Source organism: Trachemys scripta, chromosome 1 (assembly GCF_013100865.1).
Source record: "Trachemys scripta elegans isolate TJP31775 chromosome 1, CAS_Tse_1.0, whole genome shotgun sequence".
Classification (NCBI taxonomy): domain Eukaryota; kingdom Metazoa; phylum Chordata; order Testudines; family Emydidae; genus Trachemys; species Trachemys scripta.
In genome coordinates, this window is record NC_048298.1 from 177,978,092 (window position 1) to 177,995,283 (window position 17,192).

Here is a 17,192-nt window from a genome sequence, read left to right on the forward strand (position 1 = left end):
TGTTTGCCCTCTATAACACTGATAGAGAGATATGCACAGCTGTTTGCCTTCCCCAGGTATTAACACATACTCTGGGTTAATTAATAAGTAAAAAGTGATTTTATTAAATACAGAAAGTAGGATTTAAGTTGTTCCAAGTAGTAAAAGACAGAATAAAGTGAATTACCAAGCAAAATAAAATAAAACACGCAAATCTAAGCCTAATACAGTAATACAATTGAGTACAGATAATATCTCACCCTGAAAGATGTTTCAATACATTTCTTTCACAGACTGGACATCTTCCAAGACTGGGCACAGTCCTTTCCCCTGGTACAGCCCTTGTTCCAGCTCAGGTGGTAGCTAGGGGATTCCTCATGATGGCTCTCCACTTTGTTCTGTTCCACCCATTTATATATCTTTTGCATAAGGCGGGAATCCTTTGTCCCTCTCTGGGTTCCCACCCCCTCATTCTCAATGGAAAGACACCAGGTTAAAGATGGATTACAGTTCATGTGACATGATCACATGTCACTGTAAGACTTCATTACCCACTTGCCAGCACACACACATACAGGAAGACTTACAGGTAAAACAGAGCAATCTGCAGTCAATTGTCCTGGTTCATGGGAGTCATCAAGATTCCAAACCACACTTTGCATAATTACAATAGGCCCTCAGAGTTATATTTCATATTCCTATTTTCAGATACAAGAGTGGTACATTTATACAAATAAGATGATCACACTCAGTAGATTATATGCTTTGTAATGATACCTTACAAGAGATCTTTTGCATGAAGCATATTCCAATTACATTAGCATATTTTCATAAAATCATATAGAGTGCAACATCACACCTAATATCTAACCTAAATCTCCCTTGCTGCAGTTTAAGCTCATTATTTCTTGTCATAGCTTCATAGAGAACAATTGATTACAGTCCTCATTATAGCAGCCCTTAACAGTCTTCAAATATGTTGTTAGGTCCTCCCTCAGTTATCTTTTCTCAACACTAAACATGCCCAGTTTTGTTAACTTTTCCTCATAGGTCAGATTTTCTAAACTTTTAATCATTTTTGTTGCTCTCCTCTGGACTCTGTCCAATTTGTCCATATTTTTCCTAATGTGTGGCACCCAGAAAGGCACACAGGACTCCAGCATAGGCCTTACCAGTGCTGACTAGAGAGCGACAATTACCTCCCATGTCTTACGTATGGCACTCCTGCTAATACATCACAGAACTATATTAGTCTTTTTTACAACTGCATCCCATTGTTGACTTGTAATCAATTTGTGATCCATTATAACTTCCAGATCCTTTTCTTCAGTGATACCACTTAACCAAATATTCCCATTTTGTAGTTGTGCATTTGATTTTTTTCTTCCAAGGTGAAGTAGTGTGCAGTTATCTTGTTGAATTTCATCGTATTGAACTGAGACTCGTTCTCCAATTTGTTATGGTCATTTTGAATTCTGATCCCATTCTCCAAAGTGCTAGAAACCCCACCCAGCCTGGTATCATCTGCAAATTTAATATGCATATTCACCACTCTATTATCCAAGCCATTAATGAAAATGTAGAATAGTATCGGACACAGGACTGATCCCTGTGAGACCCCACTAAATACATCCTCCCAGTTTGACAGTAAATCATTGATAACTACTCTCTGAGTATCGTCTTTCAACTAGTTGTGCCACTCACCTTATAGTAATTTCTCCTAGACCACATTTCCCTAGTTTCTTTGCGAGAATGTCATGTGGGATTGTGTCAAAAACATTAGAATAATCAAGTTATATCACATCTATTACTTCCCCTCTACCCAGTAGGCCAGTAACCCAGTCAAGGAAGGAAATTAGCATGGTTTGTTCTTGACAAATCCATGCTGGCTATTCCTTATAATCCTGTTATCCTCTAGGTGCTTACAAATTGATTGTTTAATCGTTTGTTCTGGTATCTTTCCAGTGAAGTTAAGTACACTGGTCTAGAATTCCCTAGGTCCTCTTTGTTCCCAGTTTTAAAGACAGGTACTATGCTTGCCCTTCTTCAGTCATCTGAACCCTCACCTATCCTCCATGAGTTCAGATTTGCAACCAATTCCTCCCTGTTGGTAAGAGTGAAGGGTCTCGGGAAGGGTCTTACAGCAGGTAATTAACCATGAAGGGCCATGGACTTTGGAATTGGATTCCAACATCGCTTTGCTAAAGCCCAGATCTGTTGACCTGCAATTCATGCTGTGAGGCTCATCCCTTTTTCCAGGGCTTCTGGGAGGTTGGGAAAACTGAGACACCTTTTTTTGTTTAGAAGTGCCAAGTGTTTTTTGAGCTGTTGATTTCAGAAGCAACTTTGTTTGAGGACATTTGGTCCTATTTGTGATTTGTTTCTGCTATTCTCTATGGCACCCTAGTCCCATAACAGCTTAAGAATGAGTGTATGTGCCCTGAACATAAGATTCAGTCCATTTTTAAAAACATAATTGAATAAATAATGTAGGTCTCAGAAACCTGGATTTGCCTTTGATTCTAAGGCTACGTCTTCACTACCCGCCTGAATCGGTGGGTAGAAATCAATCTCTCGGGGATCGAATTATCGCGTCTCGTCGGGACGCGACAATCGATCCACGAATCGACGCTTGTACTCCACCAGTGCAGGTAGGAGTAAGCGCCATCGACGGGGGAGCTCCGAAGGTTGATTTGCCGCCGTCCTCACAGCCGGGTAAGTCAGCTCGGATACGTCGAATTCAGCTACGCTATTCGCGTATCTTAAATCGACACCCTCCCCCCCCATAGTGAGGACGTAGCCTAAGAGGTTGATAGATGTCTCCCCTGGTAGTCTTCTGTTCTCCAAGATATGTGTATCTACAGAAATTCACAGCCTCCTCATTTGCCTTAAGGTCCTGTGGCACCTTTAAGACTAACAGAAGTATTGGGAGCATAAGCTTTCGTGGGTAAGAACCTCACTTCTTCAGATGCAAGATGTCTTAAAGGTGCCAGAGGACCCTCTGTTGCTTTTTACAGATTCAGACTAACACGGCTACCCCTCTGATACTCATTTGTCTTATAAGACTTCCCATACAGGGGATGTGATTGGATCAAAAGTGAGTTAGATACAGCACAGAACACCAGCCTGGATTATATCATTATCAAAAATCAGATCTTGAGGGGGAAAAGTTAGTGCTGACCAGATAGAACAACTTGCCACCTTCTGCATCCACGCTAATGTCCACTAGTTCAGGAATATCAAGTAATTTTGAGAAATTATGTTCTATGTAATAAAAACTGCATATCTAAAATGCATGATGGGATTGCTGCATTTTGTGGCACATGTTACTGTGGTCAGACATGCACACATACTTTCTTGGCTCTAGTATGCAGTGTCACGCTTACATATATTTAGAGGCATGCGAAAATTGCCTGCTGGGGAAGTGCCAGTTTTTCAGTTACCCTCCCGACCATTCTCGCTAATCAGCCCATCATCCCAGGAGTCGCCATTGCACTCAGGTTTAGTGCTGTAAGAGTGCTGAACATATCTAATCATAATGCAGGGAGATGCTATGGCAAGCTTTCCTGTTCACAAATCTCTGTTAATATGAAATATCAAATTCTACAGCTTCTCTGCTATTCCATCCTTCATACAAAAGTATTTTCAGGCCAAAATCTGCCCTTTAGATGTTACATATAAGTACCATAGCTCTGACTTAAGTATTTAAGTATTGCATGAACCTAGGTGTGATTAAATTACTCAGTATTATAACCTTTGGAAGAGTAAGATGAGCTCCTGCTTATAGTACAAAACTCAAATATGGCCATGAGAACACATCTCTTTCACTCCTTATTCAATTAGAGCCAGCTGCTGCCTTTTGGAAGAGGAAAAAACTGAATACTTCTGAAAATCTTTGCTTACTCTCAGTAATATATATCATCCTTGATCTACTGCATTCAGAACTCCCAGTGATATCAATCAAGGCCAGTATATACACCTGTAACAGTAAGAGAATTATACCAAAAGATGATGATCTTTCACAAAGGCAAATATCGAAGGAATTTGCAGATTTGCATTTAAAAAAAACCACATAGTTAAACCATTCCTAAGGCTAGACTTCAGTATTCGTTTCCGTATTCATGCTTTGTTCTGGTCTCAAAGCTCCTAACACTCCCCTTAATTTTCTGATGTAAATATAAACTGATTGTTTTAGTCTTTTCACGGACTTACAGTTTTCCCTCCTGATCCACCATTTTCTCTAATAGTGTAATACATTTTAGTATTGATTTCAGGTAGTTTTACCCACATTTAGTCAAGCTACACTCTTGTGGATGAGACTTCAAGCACACATGCTGAAGATACGTGGATATACCATCTCTGCTTTTTCAGGGTGACAGTGTATTATTGGATCTTTAAATATTATTTATTGGATTACTGTCATGTTTAGAGACCTGAGTCAAGATTGGAGCCCTGTTCTGCTAGGTGCTGTACATATACATAGGAAAAGGCTATTCCTGCTCCAAAGATCTTACAATCTAAATAGAAATCTAAATCTAAACAGAAAAAGGATGGGGGACAGGAATATTAAATGTCCAATTTTACACACCAGGAACTGAGAGAGTAAGTAACTTGCTGAAGGTCACATATGAAGTCTTTGACAGAGTCTTTGACTGAACCCAGTGCTCATAGGTCTCAGTTCAGTTGTAAACACAAGACCATCTTCTCTCATTCAATTAGTTATAGAGGCTTTAGTCTGATCTATAGATTATGAGTAAAAAATCCCAGTTATCACTTTGAGGGTTGACAGGTTTTTGTCCCAAGATCACGCCCATTATTATTAAAAATTATTATATAGTTGGGAACCCTGATGTGCACAGTGCAACACTCACACTATAGAAACTCTTTTATATTTACAAATACATATTTTATTAATACATTTATCAAAGTCACACACACGCTAACACAGTAAGGTAGATAGGGATAATACAGAAAGTATATCTGAACATCCACACTCACACCATCCCTTGCAGAACAACCTGAAATATTAGCAATCATCTTCCTCATCACCATCACCTTCCTCGTCTTCACCAGTAGCCATCATTCTGGCCCCTCCTAAGGGTAGGGTGACCAGACAGCAAATGTGAAAAATTGGGACAGGTGTTGGGGGGTAATAGGAGCCTATATAAGAAAAAGACCCCCAAATTGGCCAACACATCCCTCGGCCTGTGCACATCCCGCTGCCCCCATTGGCCTGGAGCAGCGAAACGTAGCCAGTGGGAGCCACAATTGGCCAAACCTGCTGATGCGGCAGGTAAACAAACCAGCCCAGCCCTGCAGGGTGCTTACCCTGATGGGCCACGTGCCAAAGGTTTCAGATCCCTGAACTAGGGCATCATCTAATACAGTATTACCAGATGAGAATTCTTCCAAAATAAGAGATCCAGAATCCAACATGAACATAAGAATGGTCATATTAGGTGAGACCAAAGGTCCATCAAGCCTAGTATCTTGTGTTCTGACAGTGGCCAGTACCAGATACTTCAGAGGGAATGAACAGAACAAGACAATTTATCCAGTGATCTATCCCCTGTCGTCCAGTCCTAGCTTCTGGCAGTCAGTGGTTCAGGGACACCTAGAGCATGCGGATGCGTCTTCACTAATAGCCATTGGACCTATCCTCCAAGAACTTATCTAATTCTGTTTTGAAGCCACTAATACTTTTGGCCTTCTCAACATCCCCTAGCAATGAGTTCCACAGGTTGACTGTGCACTGTGTGAAGAACTGCTTCCTTATGTTTATTTTAACTCCGCTGCCTATTAATTTAATTGGGTTATCCCTGATTCTTATGTTGTGGGAATGGGTAAATAAGGCTTCCTTAGTCACTTTCGCCACACCAGTCATGATTTTATAGACATCTATGACATCACCCCTTAGTTGTCTCTTTTCTAAGATGAATAGTCCCAGTCCTTTTAATCTCTCCTTATACTGCTCTATCCCTCTGATTTTTTTTTCCGTTCTCTTCAACTTTTCCAGTTCATATATAGATAGATAGATAGATATAGATTTGATATAGATTTATAGATGGGACAACAAGAATGACTGCCCTGCACTGAAAGCAGGGGGGCCGTTGCCCAGGCTTGTTGGAGGAAGACAGTAGTGCTTTGTGGTGAATGGGGGCAAGGAGGGAGAACAAGATGAGAAACTGCTGCAAAAAGGTGGTGTTGGTCAGCTTTGCAGCCCTGACTCACCCCCTTGGAATGTAAGGGTGGAAGTTTTTAAAGGTGCAAGCTCTGGCGTTGGAAACCCCATTCTCCACGCAGCAGGCAAGGCAGCACCCACCCTCCCTCCCCTTAAGGTGTGATTATCAGGTGGGTTTGAACTTGCTGTGAGTATTGTGCTAGTCCCTCCTTTTTAAGGGGGCTGGGAAGGAATTTTTTCCCTCACCACCATATTGGCTTCGGTGGAGTGGTTTTTTTCACCTTCCCCACAGCAGGTGTTAGGGAAGACCTATTATGATGAGCACAAAAGGTGTGGTAGGCTATATGTCGCAACTTATTTGGTAAGTATGGGGTGGATGTCCAGTGCAGGTATTCCACTGGGAAGGCATCCAGTGACCAGATAAATGGCCTGGTAAAGGACTTAAAAAAGTGGTGCTGGATAAATGAACGGAACATTAGGGGGGTTGGGCTCCAATGGTTGGAACGGCATGGAGCCAAACCCCCTTTCTTATTGCCCATCTTATCCCTCCTCTGGGGAGGAAAGTGGGGGGATAGTAAGGTCCCGACAATGGATTTGCTGGAGGGACCTGGATGCAAAAAGAGGGGTAGCTGGTAGAAGTCCCCCGCCCAGTTAGTTACAAAACAAACAGGGTTTACGTGTACTGTACAATATACACTTATCTGCCAGGTAGTTCCAGACATCTAATAATAAAGTTGCAGCCTGATTAAATCCATATCAAGTGTATCCTGTCCTTTTTTCGGTATAGCTGGACAACTGCATGCAGTATTCAACAGTATTCAAGGTCTCGGCATAGAATGGATTTATATAATGGCATTACGATATTTTCTGTCTTATTATCTATTCCTTTACTAATGGTTCCTAAAATTCCGTTAGCTTTTTTGATTACCACTGCATATTGGTGAGATGGTTTCAGAGAACTATCCAAGATGACTACATGAGAAACTCATAGATGAGAACTGACATTGTAGCAGTCCATATTATGAAGTGACACATTTGTAAATTCAAATTTCCATGATAACCTTAGTAGTATATACAGTACTTGAATAAAAATGTGTTGCATATTTTATGGAAACAGAGGCAGATAACGAATTTGTTTAATACTCTCTTTTTTTGCAGATGCTCCAACGTTTGTGTCAAATCAAACCTTGTATTATTCTTGGGAAGGCAATCCTATCAATATAAGTTGTGAAGTATTATCTAATCCTATAGCTTCAGTTCACTGGAGAAGAGGAAAATTAGTTTTACCTGCAAAAAATACTACCCATTTAAAGACTTACAGTGCAGGAAGAAAGCTGATATTAGAGGTAAGGCTTTAAATATAAATTAACAAATTACATTTATCAGTTGGGAGTCATTTAATTTGTTCACTGGTCAGGAATTATTACTGGAGTTGTATAACACACTTACAGATCAGATCTGTGATGTAATGAAGAAAAAATCTTATGAGCTATTTATCTCCATATTCCTTGTGATCAGATAGAAAGAAGTCCTTGGTTCCAATCAATTGTCTTGCCTTCAGTTCACCACTCTCAGTGAACATTAATATAATCTCAGTTGTTTGCAAAGTAGTAAATAAAACATGAACATTTAAAAATATTAAAACTGATTCAGTAGATTCATATTATCAATGATTTAGTGTCTGCATGAAAAGAATTTGGCCATTTCAGTCCAGCTCAAAGCAGACATGTATATGCAGTACAAAACTAATTGGCTTTCTTGTTGGCAGTCTCCATAACAAGGCTGTTGTATAGAGACTAAAGTCCTTTCTTTTCTCTAAGGCTACGTCTTAACTACCCGCCTGAATTGGCGGGTAGAAATCGATCTCTTGGGGATCGAATTATCGCGTCTCGTCGGGACGCGACAATCGATCCACGAATTGACGCTTGTACTCCACCAGCGCAGGTAGGAGTTAGCACCGTTGATGGGGGAGCTGCAGAGGTCTATTTGCTGCCGTCCTCACAGCGGGGTAAGTCGGCTCGGATACGTCGAATTCAGCTACGCTATTCACGTAGCTGAATTTGCGTATCTTAAATCGACCCCCCCCCCAGTGAAGACGTAGCCTTAGAGCCAGTCCCAATAAGTCAGGAACAAGCCATGTTGACTGGAACACATGAGGGAAAAACAAGATGCCAAGGATGGGATTTAATTAGGCTCCAACAACTTTATTAACTTAACTCATCTGGGAACTATCTTGCAATAACTCACACTGTGCAGGTCGTGATTCCTTCCTTAATCATTTTCACCTGGGGCAGGGCTGATGTCAGCCCCTCCCCCCTCAACAGCTGGTTCCTAGCCCATTGCTTGGACTCCAGCACCTCCTCCTCATATGAGGATTGAGGAGGTGGGGAAGAGGGGATCATATCCTCACTGTACCAAACACTAGGAGTCCGAGTCCTGTTTCCGGCCTTTTTTAGGGGATGCCTTTCCCTAAGTCAATTTTCAGTCCTGGTTTATCAGGGAAATGGACCCCAATGAAGTTAGTAAATATGGAAATAAAGATTATATACTGACATCCTGATTCAGTATAACAAAATACATCAAAATATGTAAAATTAAAGGAATGAAGTAACATTGCTAACATATACATTACACCTCTATCCGAATATAACGTGATCTGATATAACACGAATTCGGATATAACGCAGTAAAGCAGTGCTCCGGGAAGGGAGGGAGGGCTGCGCACTCCGGCAGATCAAAGCAAGTTCGATATAACGCGGTTTCACCTATAACGCGGTAAGATTTTTTTGGCTCCCAAGGACAGCGTTCTATTGGGATAGAGGTGTATTTCAAATAAGTATCTGATCTAGTTATTCTACTGAAGTTATAAAGACAATAGAAAACAGAAAGTTTTAACATACATTTGGCTCAGAGTTACAGTAGGGCAGCCCCTAAAGAGTCAGAAAGAGCCTTCCTCAGAAGAGTGTTGTGAGGTAAATTAATTAATGTATATAAAGTGCTTTGGTGTTGTTGAATGAAAAGTGCTCTAAAAGTGAAAAAGAATATTAACATTACTGGGGAGGGATAATTTCTCAGTATTACGTATATAAAATTACCCAAGACGTAATATTTTAGATCTTCCATTTGTGTGAGTAAAATAAATGTATTTTATATCTGATTGCTAATATATATTTACATTAAATCTAATCTTAATGAGTTGCTTTATTCTAATTCTTTGATAATTTAGTGCTGAAAAGATTGTGGGAAAGTTTTCTGTGTAATTTCAGCAAATCAGTGTAGTCTATAAAATACAGTGCAGTGCTTACCGTTGACACATGTGCTTCTAAGTTGTCAGTGGGCCTTATCATTTTTCCCTTGAGGTCAGTGAAAACCCTGTCATTGATTTCATAGGGAGCAGGATAGTATCTGCTTACTATCATGCAAACAAGATTTTAAGAGACTATAAGAGAAATGGGTTCAAAGTCACTGTGAATTTGACACAAACAAACACTACTGGCTAGCTAGCAATTCTATGTCACTATCTTTCTACTGTCTGCTTTTTAATTCAGTTTGTAGTTATGTCACATGAAAAGGAGGTTCACAGATGAAGTGTGATTTTTAAAGCATGAATCTGCTGACTCTTTGTTTAAGGCTTCTGAGCTGTGAGAACTCCGAGTGGGTGACTGAAAAATGCATCACTGCGGTGTCTTAGAATATCTGTTTTAAACAAATAAGAGCTGCACAACTTAAAAAATAATGCCAGGAAAGAAATCCCTCCTGACTATTCTTCTCATTTATGTACCTGCTTATTCTCCCTATTGGATCTTTCTTCCCTTTCCAGTGTATCAATAATGACAATGAATGATTGAAAAGTCCTTGAAGAGGTAATGAGAAATGTTCTGAATATGATATCTTGGGTTTAGCAAATCTGTTTCTACTTGTTATAGCCATTACTGGTGCTAATAGTATATATATATATATATATATATATATATATATATATATTTTTAGGGGATTGAAGTGTTGAAACCAATGGTGTATAGTGCAAAAAAATGTTAGCAATCAGGAAAATGAGCAATGGTTTACATAATGGTAACTATAAAATTGCCTGAATTCTGAATCTGAGTCCTTCATTCAGGCAAAACTCCCATTAACACCAATGGGAGTTTTGCTTAAAAGAGGAGGTCAGGATTGGGCCCCTACATTATACATAGGAGATAGAGATCATAAACCTCAATATTCATACAAATTGTAATGTCACAACTTCTGTTAAAAGAATGACCACTAAGGGCATGTCTATATGGAGAGTTAGTGTATAGCAATATGTGGTGTACATCTACAGTGCTGTAGCATGCCACATGCTAGCTGGCCATTTGGACATTGCTACCACACACTAAAAGTTCCATAGTGCTCTTTGACCCATTGATGTTTCAGACAACAGCAGGTCAAAGTGCTCTGTGGAACTTTTAACGCACAGTCGCTATGTCCATACTGCAATTTATTATGTGACTGCTAGTATGCTGCAGATTTATACCCCAGCTTGTCATGCACTAACTCTCTATATGGACAAGTTCTAAGTATCTAGTGTTTTAAATCAAGGGTTCTCAGGACAAATTATTTGGTGGCCTCATAGTGCAGCCACCAACTCTTGCTGGTGACCGCTCTCACACTTTTTCCTAAAATACTTAATTAGCTGCAGGAAAAACAAATACATGTCCAAATCATTGTAACTGATTTAGTGCTAGCCAAGAAGTCTGTTGTGAAAAGGCTGCTGCCTCACTACCCCAGGGCTGAACCCAAAGCCTGAGCCTCCCCCCCTTCCCCCCCCCAGGAAGCTGGGGAATTCACTGGCTGCCTGGTCTTCCTGCATTGTGCCCCAGGTGTCTCCATAGCAACCAATACCAATGTGGTGCATCCAGGAGCAACAGGGAGGGAGGGGGCAGCTGCTTTGCCCTCCCCCCACACCTTCATCACAGCCCAAGAAGGTGTGGCCGCAAGGAAAGCCCTTGGTGGCCGCATTTGAGAAACACTGTTTTAAATTAAAGTAGTATTACTCAAATACATTTGAGGAAATACATTTAACACCTTTCCCCTACCAATATTTCACAGCCACGCTACTTTCCAGTGATCACAGATAAAGCTATGCATACCCTGAATCTTGCAGTGTCCATTTGTAAGGACCCAGATATCCTGGAAGACAGCTCACCTACCTCTTTCAGTCACCACCTACCCCTAATGTTAGGTTAAATATTTCTAGAGGGCTCGTAGCCTGGTCCCTTCCTCTTTTCTAGGACAAAGTGGCCTCATTTACCTATTATGGACAGAAGGAGGGGTGATGTTGCCTTTAACTTCCCTAGAGGATGTTTTCCATTCAGTGTTGAAACTCTGGATTTGAAATATTTCAACTTATCCTTCTATTGTTTCATGAATATTTTTTCATACAAGCTTTGAAAAAGAGAGAATTTGTCACAGATCCACCACATTTATGTCACCATTTTGTGCAATGTATTTGGCAAGGTAAAATAAGGGGACATCCTAATACTGTTTAAGCAGAATGAATTTAAATTTTGAGAAGGTCAGTGATATTTTTTGTAATTAATCATTAGAAAATAATATTTAAAATTTTGTTTATGCTTATTTTCAAGATTGCTCCCACATCTGACAATGATTTTGGGCGATATAATTGCACAGCTACTAACAGAATAGGAACAAGACATCAGGAATATACCCTTGGGCAAGCTGGTGAGTATATTGTGTCCAAGTTACTATAACCATACCCTTGTATTTTCACCAGTGTGAAGTACAATTGGACTTTTCCGTTCACTTAATTCCACTGGAGCTTTTAGAACTGTCTTTTTAGCCCTCAGAAAATGTGACATTGTGTAGGTAAAACAAACTAGTTCTCACAAAATAAGCTCTCCCCAAAATTTTTGCCCTGAACTTTAAACATTTACTGAAACTTGAGAAAATGCTGTTAACTTTTTAAAAACAATGGGCCTGATTCTTCTTTCACTTATGCTGATTTCATGCCAGTGAGACTCCATTAACTTTAATATGGTTCCTCTTGTTTTATGCCAGTGTAAGAAAAGGAGAATCAGGTCCATTTCTTTCATTTTTGCATCCAATGTTTCCTTCTGAGGAAACAAAATTGCTGAAATTCTGCAGCAAAGCCTATTTTTAAGAGATGTATAGTCCAGGTTTGCCAACTAAAAGTGTGGAATTTTGCCTTCATTTTAGATGTCCAGTTAAGTCCATGGGTTGCACAGGTGTAATTTAGAGCAAGATTTGACCCAAGGATTTAGGATTAAATTCATTCAAGCTGTCAGACTTTTGGGTGCTAATTGCAATAGAACTTTTGAATGTGTTTAAGTTCATCTAGAGGATTGTAGATTAATTTAAAAATAAGTTTTTATAATCACCCTTTGGCAGTGATGAGAAGTATGCTTGGTTTTTCAGAGTACTGATTATATGGAAGGATTTTGTTGTTGTTGAATGACTAAAGAAACACGCCAGAGTTGGTTTCATAGCATTTTTTCATTTCTCACATGTCAAATGCCAAAACAGAGCAGTGAACCTTCACCAAGTTTACAAGTTCAAAAAACATTAGGGGCCAGTTCTTTAGATGATATAAATCAGCATTGTTCTGCTGAACTCATTCCAATTTACAACCACTGAGGAGCTGGTCATAGATCATTTTTCTACTTTAGCTAACTAGAGTTATATAAAGGAGGTCTTGGTGTTTTTGTTTTGTCTTTTAGTAGAGTAAGGAGTTATTTTATACAATATTTTTCTACAATCTACTTTGTTTCAACTGTAATAAAACGTAAGGCTAAAGAATAAGATATACTCTTTACAATCCTAGTGGTAATATATATTTGGTATTATTGCTACTATATGCATTTTCAGACTTAAGGGAGACTGTCTGATGTTTCCTTTACTTTTAAACTTTTATAACACATTGCACAATAGACTACACATTTATTTCCGTATTTCAAGAGTTGCAGAAGAAAATCGTGTTATTTATTAAGGGGATTTATTGTGTAGAAACCATGCACAGCTTTGAAAGTTTATCCCATTACCTCTAAAGAAAAGACGATTTTAAACATCTTTTATCTTTTTTGTTGTGGTATATCCCTCCTTTGTAATAATTATCAAAACAGCTATGCTGCCAACGGTAGCCGAAAGTATTATTTATCAGAAACCAAGCAGATTTTCCATCCAACATTAAGTGAGCCTAGTAAACATTTGAGAAAAACATTTTTGATCCTACTTTGGTTTGCCTTTGCCCTCTGCCATTGACTCAAAATAAATATTCTTTTAACCTTCTCATCTGCCTTTTGCATAGAAACACCCTCAAGCTCCAAGCATTATCCATAAAGAGAATTCCTTGCCCTACCTCCACACTCAGCCTCTCCACAACTCAGAAACTCCCACAGCTTAGAATCCACTCCCGGAAAACTAAAATATTTTTCTGGTTGTGGATCATGTTGGTGAGTATTTACTGAAGTGGTCACATATAATGGGAGTACTTGTGTGAGTATGCTTCCACAACTAGGCCAAAAACACACATTTAGCAACTTATCTGATTATCTTCTAGTGTCCCCACTCATTTGGTTTCAAGACTTTAGACTAGTCCTCAGTTAAAATAGTACATTTGATATGTTAAAAGTTTAGTTCATAACTAAGAAAGTTCTGTACTTCTGAAAATTAGAAAATACTTGCACAGTAAATCTATTTTCTTAAGTTCTTTCAAAGACTAGGTCTCCAAAAATTTTCACATTTCTAGAGATATAAAATAGTAAAAGAGAGAAATCCAACTCCAGGACCAAATCTCTGAAATAATAGAGAAAAACAACACTTCCCAGGTGAAGAGGGTGTGACTCCAGGATAGGGAGTAAAGAAACACTGGTTGTCCAGTGTTATGTCATGTGCATACCAATGAAATGTGAATCTGACAAGATGAATATCGCTTCCTGCCTCCCCCCCAACCCACACACACACACTAGTGTCCAACTCTCCTCTTGACTCCTAATACTTCCTCTATTGTAATAACAAACCAGTTACACCCTCCCAGCTGTTAAGCACTCTTATTTCCTCCTCCCCAATGGCAAGACATTGATTCCCTCCTTTCAAACCTTTCTCCCCATTTACAGGTCAGCAACCTCCCCAAATCAGTGATAGTAGTACCTATAGTAATAGTCCACATCCCCACAGCTTACAAAAATGCAATGAAGTCATTTGAACTTTACTGTAAAATACTGCAGTTTTTCATAAAAGTCAAAGTTAAAGTTGGTGTTATAGGCTTGACAGAAAATTACTGACTTTTTATCTCTTCAGTTCTTGTTTCCAAAGCTAAGTGTGGAAGATATAAATTCTCAAACTGAGCCGTAAAATTCATAAAGTTTCCCCAATCTAGTTCTCCAACCTATGTAGTTAGAGATACTCTGCCAAGCAAATTCTCTTAGAATTATTTTTTAAATCATAGCATATATACCATTTCCCAAAAATCAGTTTATCGTTTCCCTGCTGTTTATGCAGAAGCAGACATCCCTCATATATAGTGTTTCCTAAAGTAGCCTTTTGTACATTACTCCAAAAGGAAGGCATAAAGAAGAGGCTAATATCTTGCATAGGGTGAACTTGCATTAGTTTTATCACAGACATATGGTCAGGAAAAGTGGTGAAATCCAATGGTACATAAATTATAGCAGCCCAAAAAAATAATCACATGTGTACTTCAGATTATAGTATTTTGTATTAAAAACATGTTGCAGTTCCCTTTGCTACTGCTGCGTCACCTGCTTCAGTTAATGCTGCTGCAGTACATATGTCTACTTAATTTCAAAATACACAATATGGACCAAATCCTGAAAAATCTTCCTAAAGACAATGTTTGCTTTGCTCTGTAGCATTGGTCCTTAAGTGATATAATTTTAATAACTAGTTCCTCTGCAAACTGATCTGTTTCTAGTTAAAATCAATCAATCAATCAAACAAAACTATTATTAAGAATGATGCTTGCAGGAAGATATGCAGGTTTGTTGTAGCCATGTCAGTCCCTTAGAGAGACAAGGTGCATGAGGTAATATCTTTTATTGGATCAACTTCTCTTGGTGAGCGAGACAAGCTTTCGAGCTCTTCAAGTCTTCCAGGAAGACATCATAGATTGTAATAAGTAAACTATGTACACTCCTCCACGTATTTCTTCTGCCCCTATTTGATATGTGAGTCAAATTCTTCTTTAGTCATCCAACACTAGACCCCAGTCTTGTGAACATTCACTACTAGTCAAAGTCCGTTCTACATTGAAGAGTCTCATTGAAGTCCATGAGACTTTTCACAGCATTAAGCAACATACCAGCATCCTATGTTAAGTCAGTGATACTCAACCTATGACTCTTCCTCAGAGTGTATATCTTCAGGGCCACAACGCAGCTTTTGATTCTACGGTCCTACTGGCTATGCCTGTGTTTCTGGTAGACTAAGTAGAACACTGATCTCGGGTGTATTTTCACAGGGAGAGCAGGGCAGTTGAAATGGCAGTATGTAAGCTGTCCAAACCACTTTCCCTTTACTGTTATATGGAAAAAGACTTGTTGCTAGAATTTTTCTTTCACTCCATGAATCCAGGAGGTAAGGAGAAAGAGAGGAGAGAAAAAGTACCTCCAGTCTCCTTCCTAGCATTCAGGAGGGGAAAAGAGGGAAAGAGAGAAAAATTCCCTCTAGCAGAATCATAAAGAGTTTCAACGTAATCAGTGTCATGTCATAAAACTGCTTTGTGATGTTTTCCTTGTAATGTTGTGTCAATATGTGATTACACTGTATTATCACCACACATAGGTCCAAAGCTTCAGCTGGTGTAAACTGGAAGCCAATGGAGATACACCAGTTCAGACCAGCTGAGGGTTTTGGCCCAAAGTCAAAAACAATATCACAACACAAACCCAGAATGTTGCGTGATGAGTGATTATTTTATGGCTCTCTCTCCAATTTCACTTGCTGCTACAATGGCTCATCAGCTCTTAAAGGCTGACTATATTGGCTACAAGTCATTCTTATGCCGTCATAAGCAATTAACATTTGTTTTATCATTAACTTTATTAATTATTTGAAGAATGACCCTTAATATCAGCTTCAAAATATTAGTTAGGAAAGATTTTGAGTATATAAGTATGCACTTATTGCAGTGAATTCTTACTTGACAGACATAGGAAAGTCAGTATAATAAACTTACTCAAGTCAAGGGCAAGAATATTTGCAAAGCAAATATTGCACAAATGCTTTACTCCCACCACTGATTTATTTCTACTTGTTTATTCATCTATATTGCAGATAAGACTGATGTCAATTTTTAAGATTAGCACCTTTCCACTGTGGCAGTAATTTGTTTCAATCACTTCTGTACAGTCATTGACCAGCACTTATTGAAAAATATGTAGCAAAGTTCTGTTCAAATCAAGATAAATCAAGCCACATTTAGTAAGGAATAAAATATGAAAAAAGAATTATTATTAGTTTTATAAACTATGTTTATGTTGTATTCGGTTACATTATTAATCGTATATTGTATTTGGCCTTTGCAAATGGCAAAACAAACAATAAAATGTGAAATTCACATTGTATTAGATCCCCACTTTCTGCCAATAGCTCTAATTACAGTGCTATTATTAATTAATTAGTATTTATTTAGCAATTATATTGCAGTCGTATCTACAGGCTTTAGCCAAGTCAGGGCTCCTGTGTACTAAGTACTGTACAAAGATACAGTAAATGTCAGACCTATGCCTCAAAGAGTTTCAATCCCAGGTCCTGTCTACACACACAGCATGCTCCAGTTTAATTAAATTGATTTTAAAAAAATATATGTTGAACTTGTGCAACTTAACATATGGATGAGAAGTAGGTGAGAAGGAGGAGGGGAAAATCCAGGAATAATGAAAACAGAGCACTCAGAGGATTCAGATCATTGACAGCTGGTTGGTTGTTAGTTTTACTGTCCAGACTGCTTTACTTTTGGTTGATTAGGGAGTCCTTTTAACAATGCTCATTCTAG

The 17,192-nt window shown here is 38.9% G+C and overlaps 1 protein-coding gene across 2 annotated transcripts in view; it reads left to right on the forward strand.

Moving 5' to 3' along the window:
- NCAM2 (neural cell adhesion molecule 2) overlaps positions 1 to 17,192 on the forward strand; it is a 526,501-nt gene that overhangs the window by 388,125 nt on the left and 121,184 nt on the right. For both annotated transcript variants that reach the window (XM_034792868.1, XM_034792859.1), the window contains exons 10-11: positions 7,319 to 7,506; positions 11,785 to 11,881. In XM_034792868.1, the coding sequence (XP_034648759.1) occupies positions 7,319 to 7,506; positions 11,785 to 11,881 (285 nt within the window). The remainder of the gene's footprint in view (positions 1 to 7,318; positions 7,507 to 11,784; positions 11,882 to 17,192) is intronic.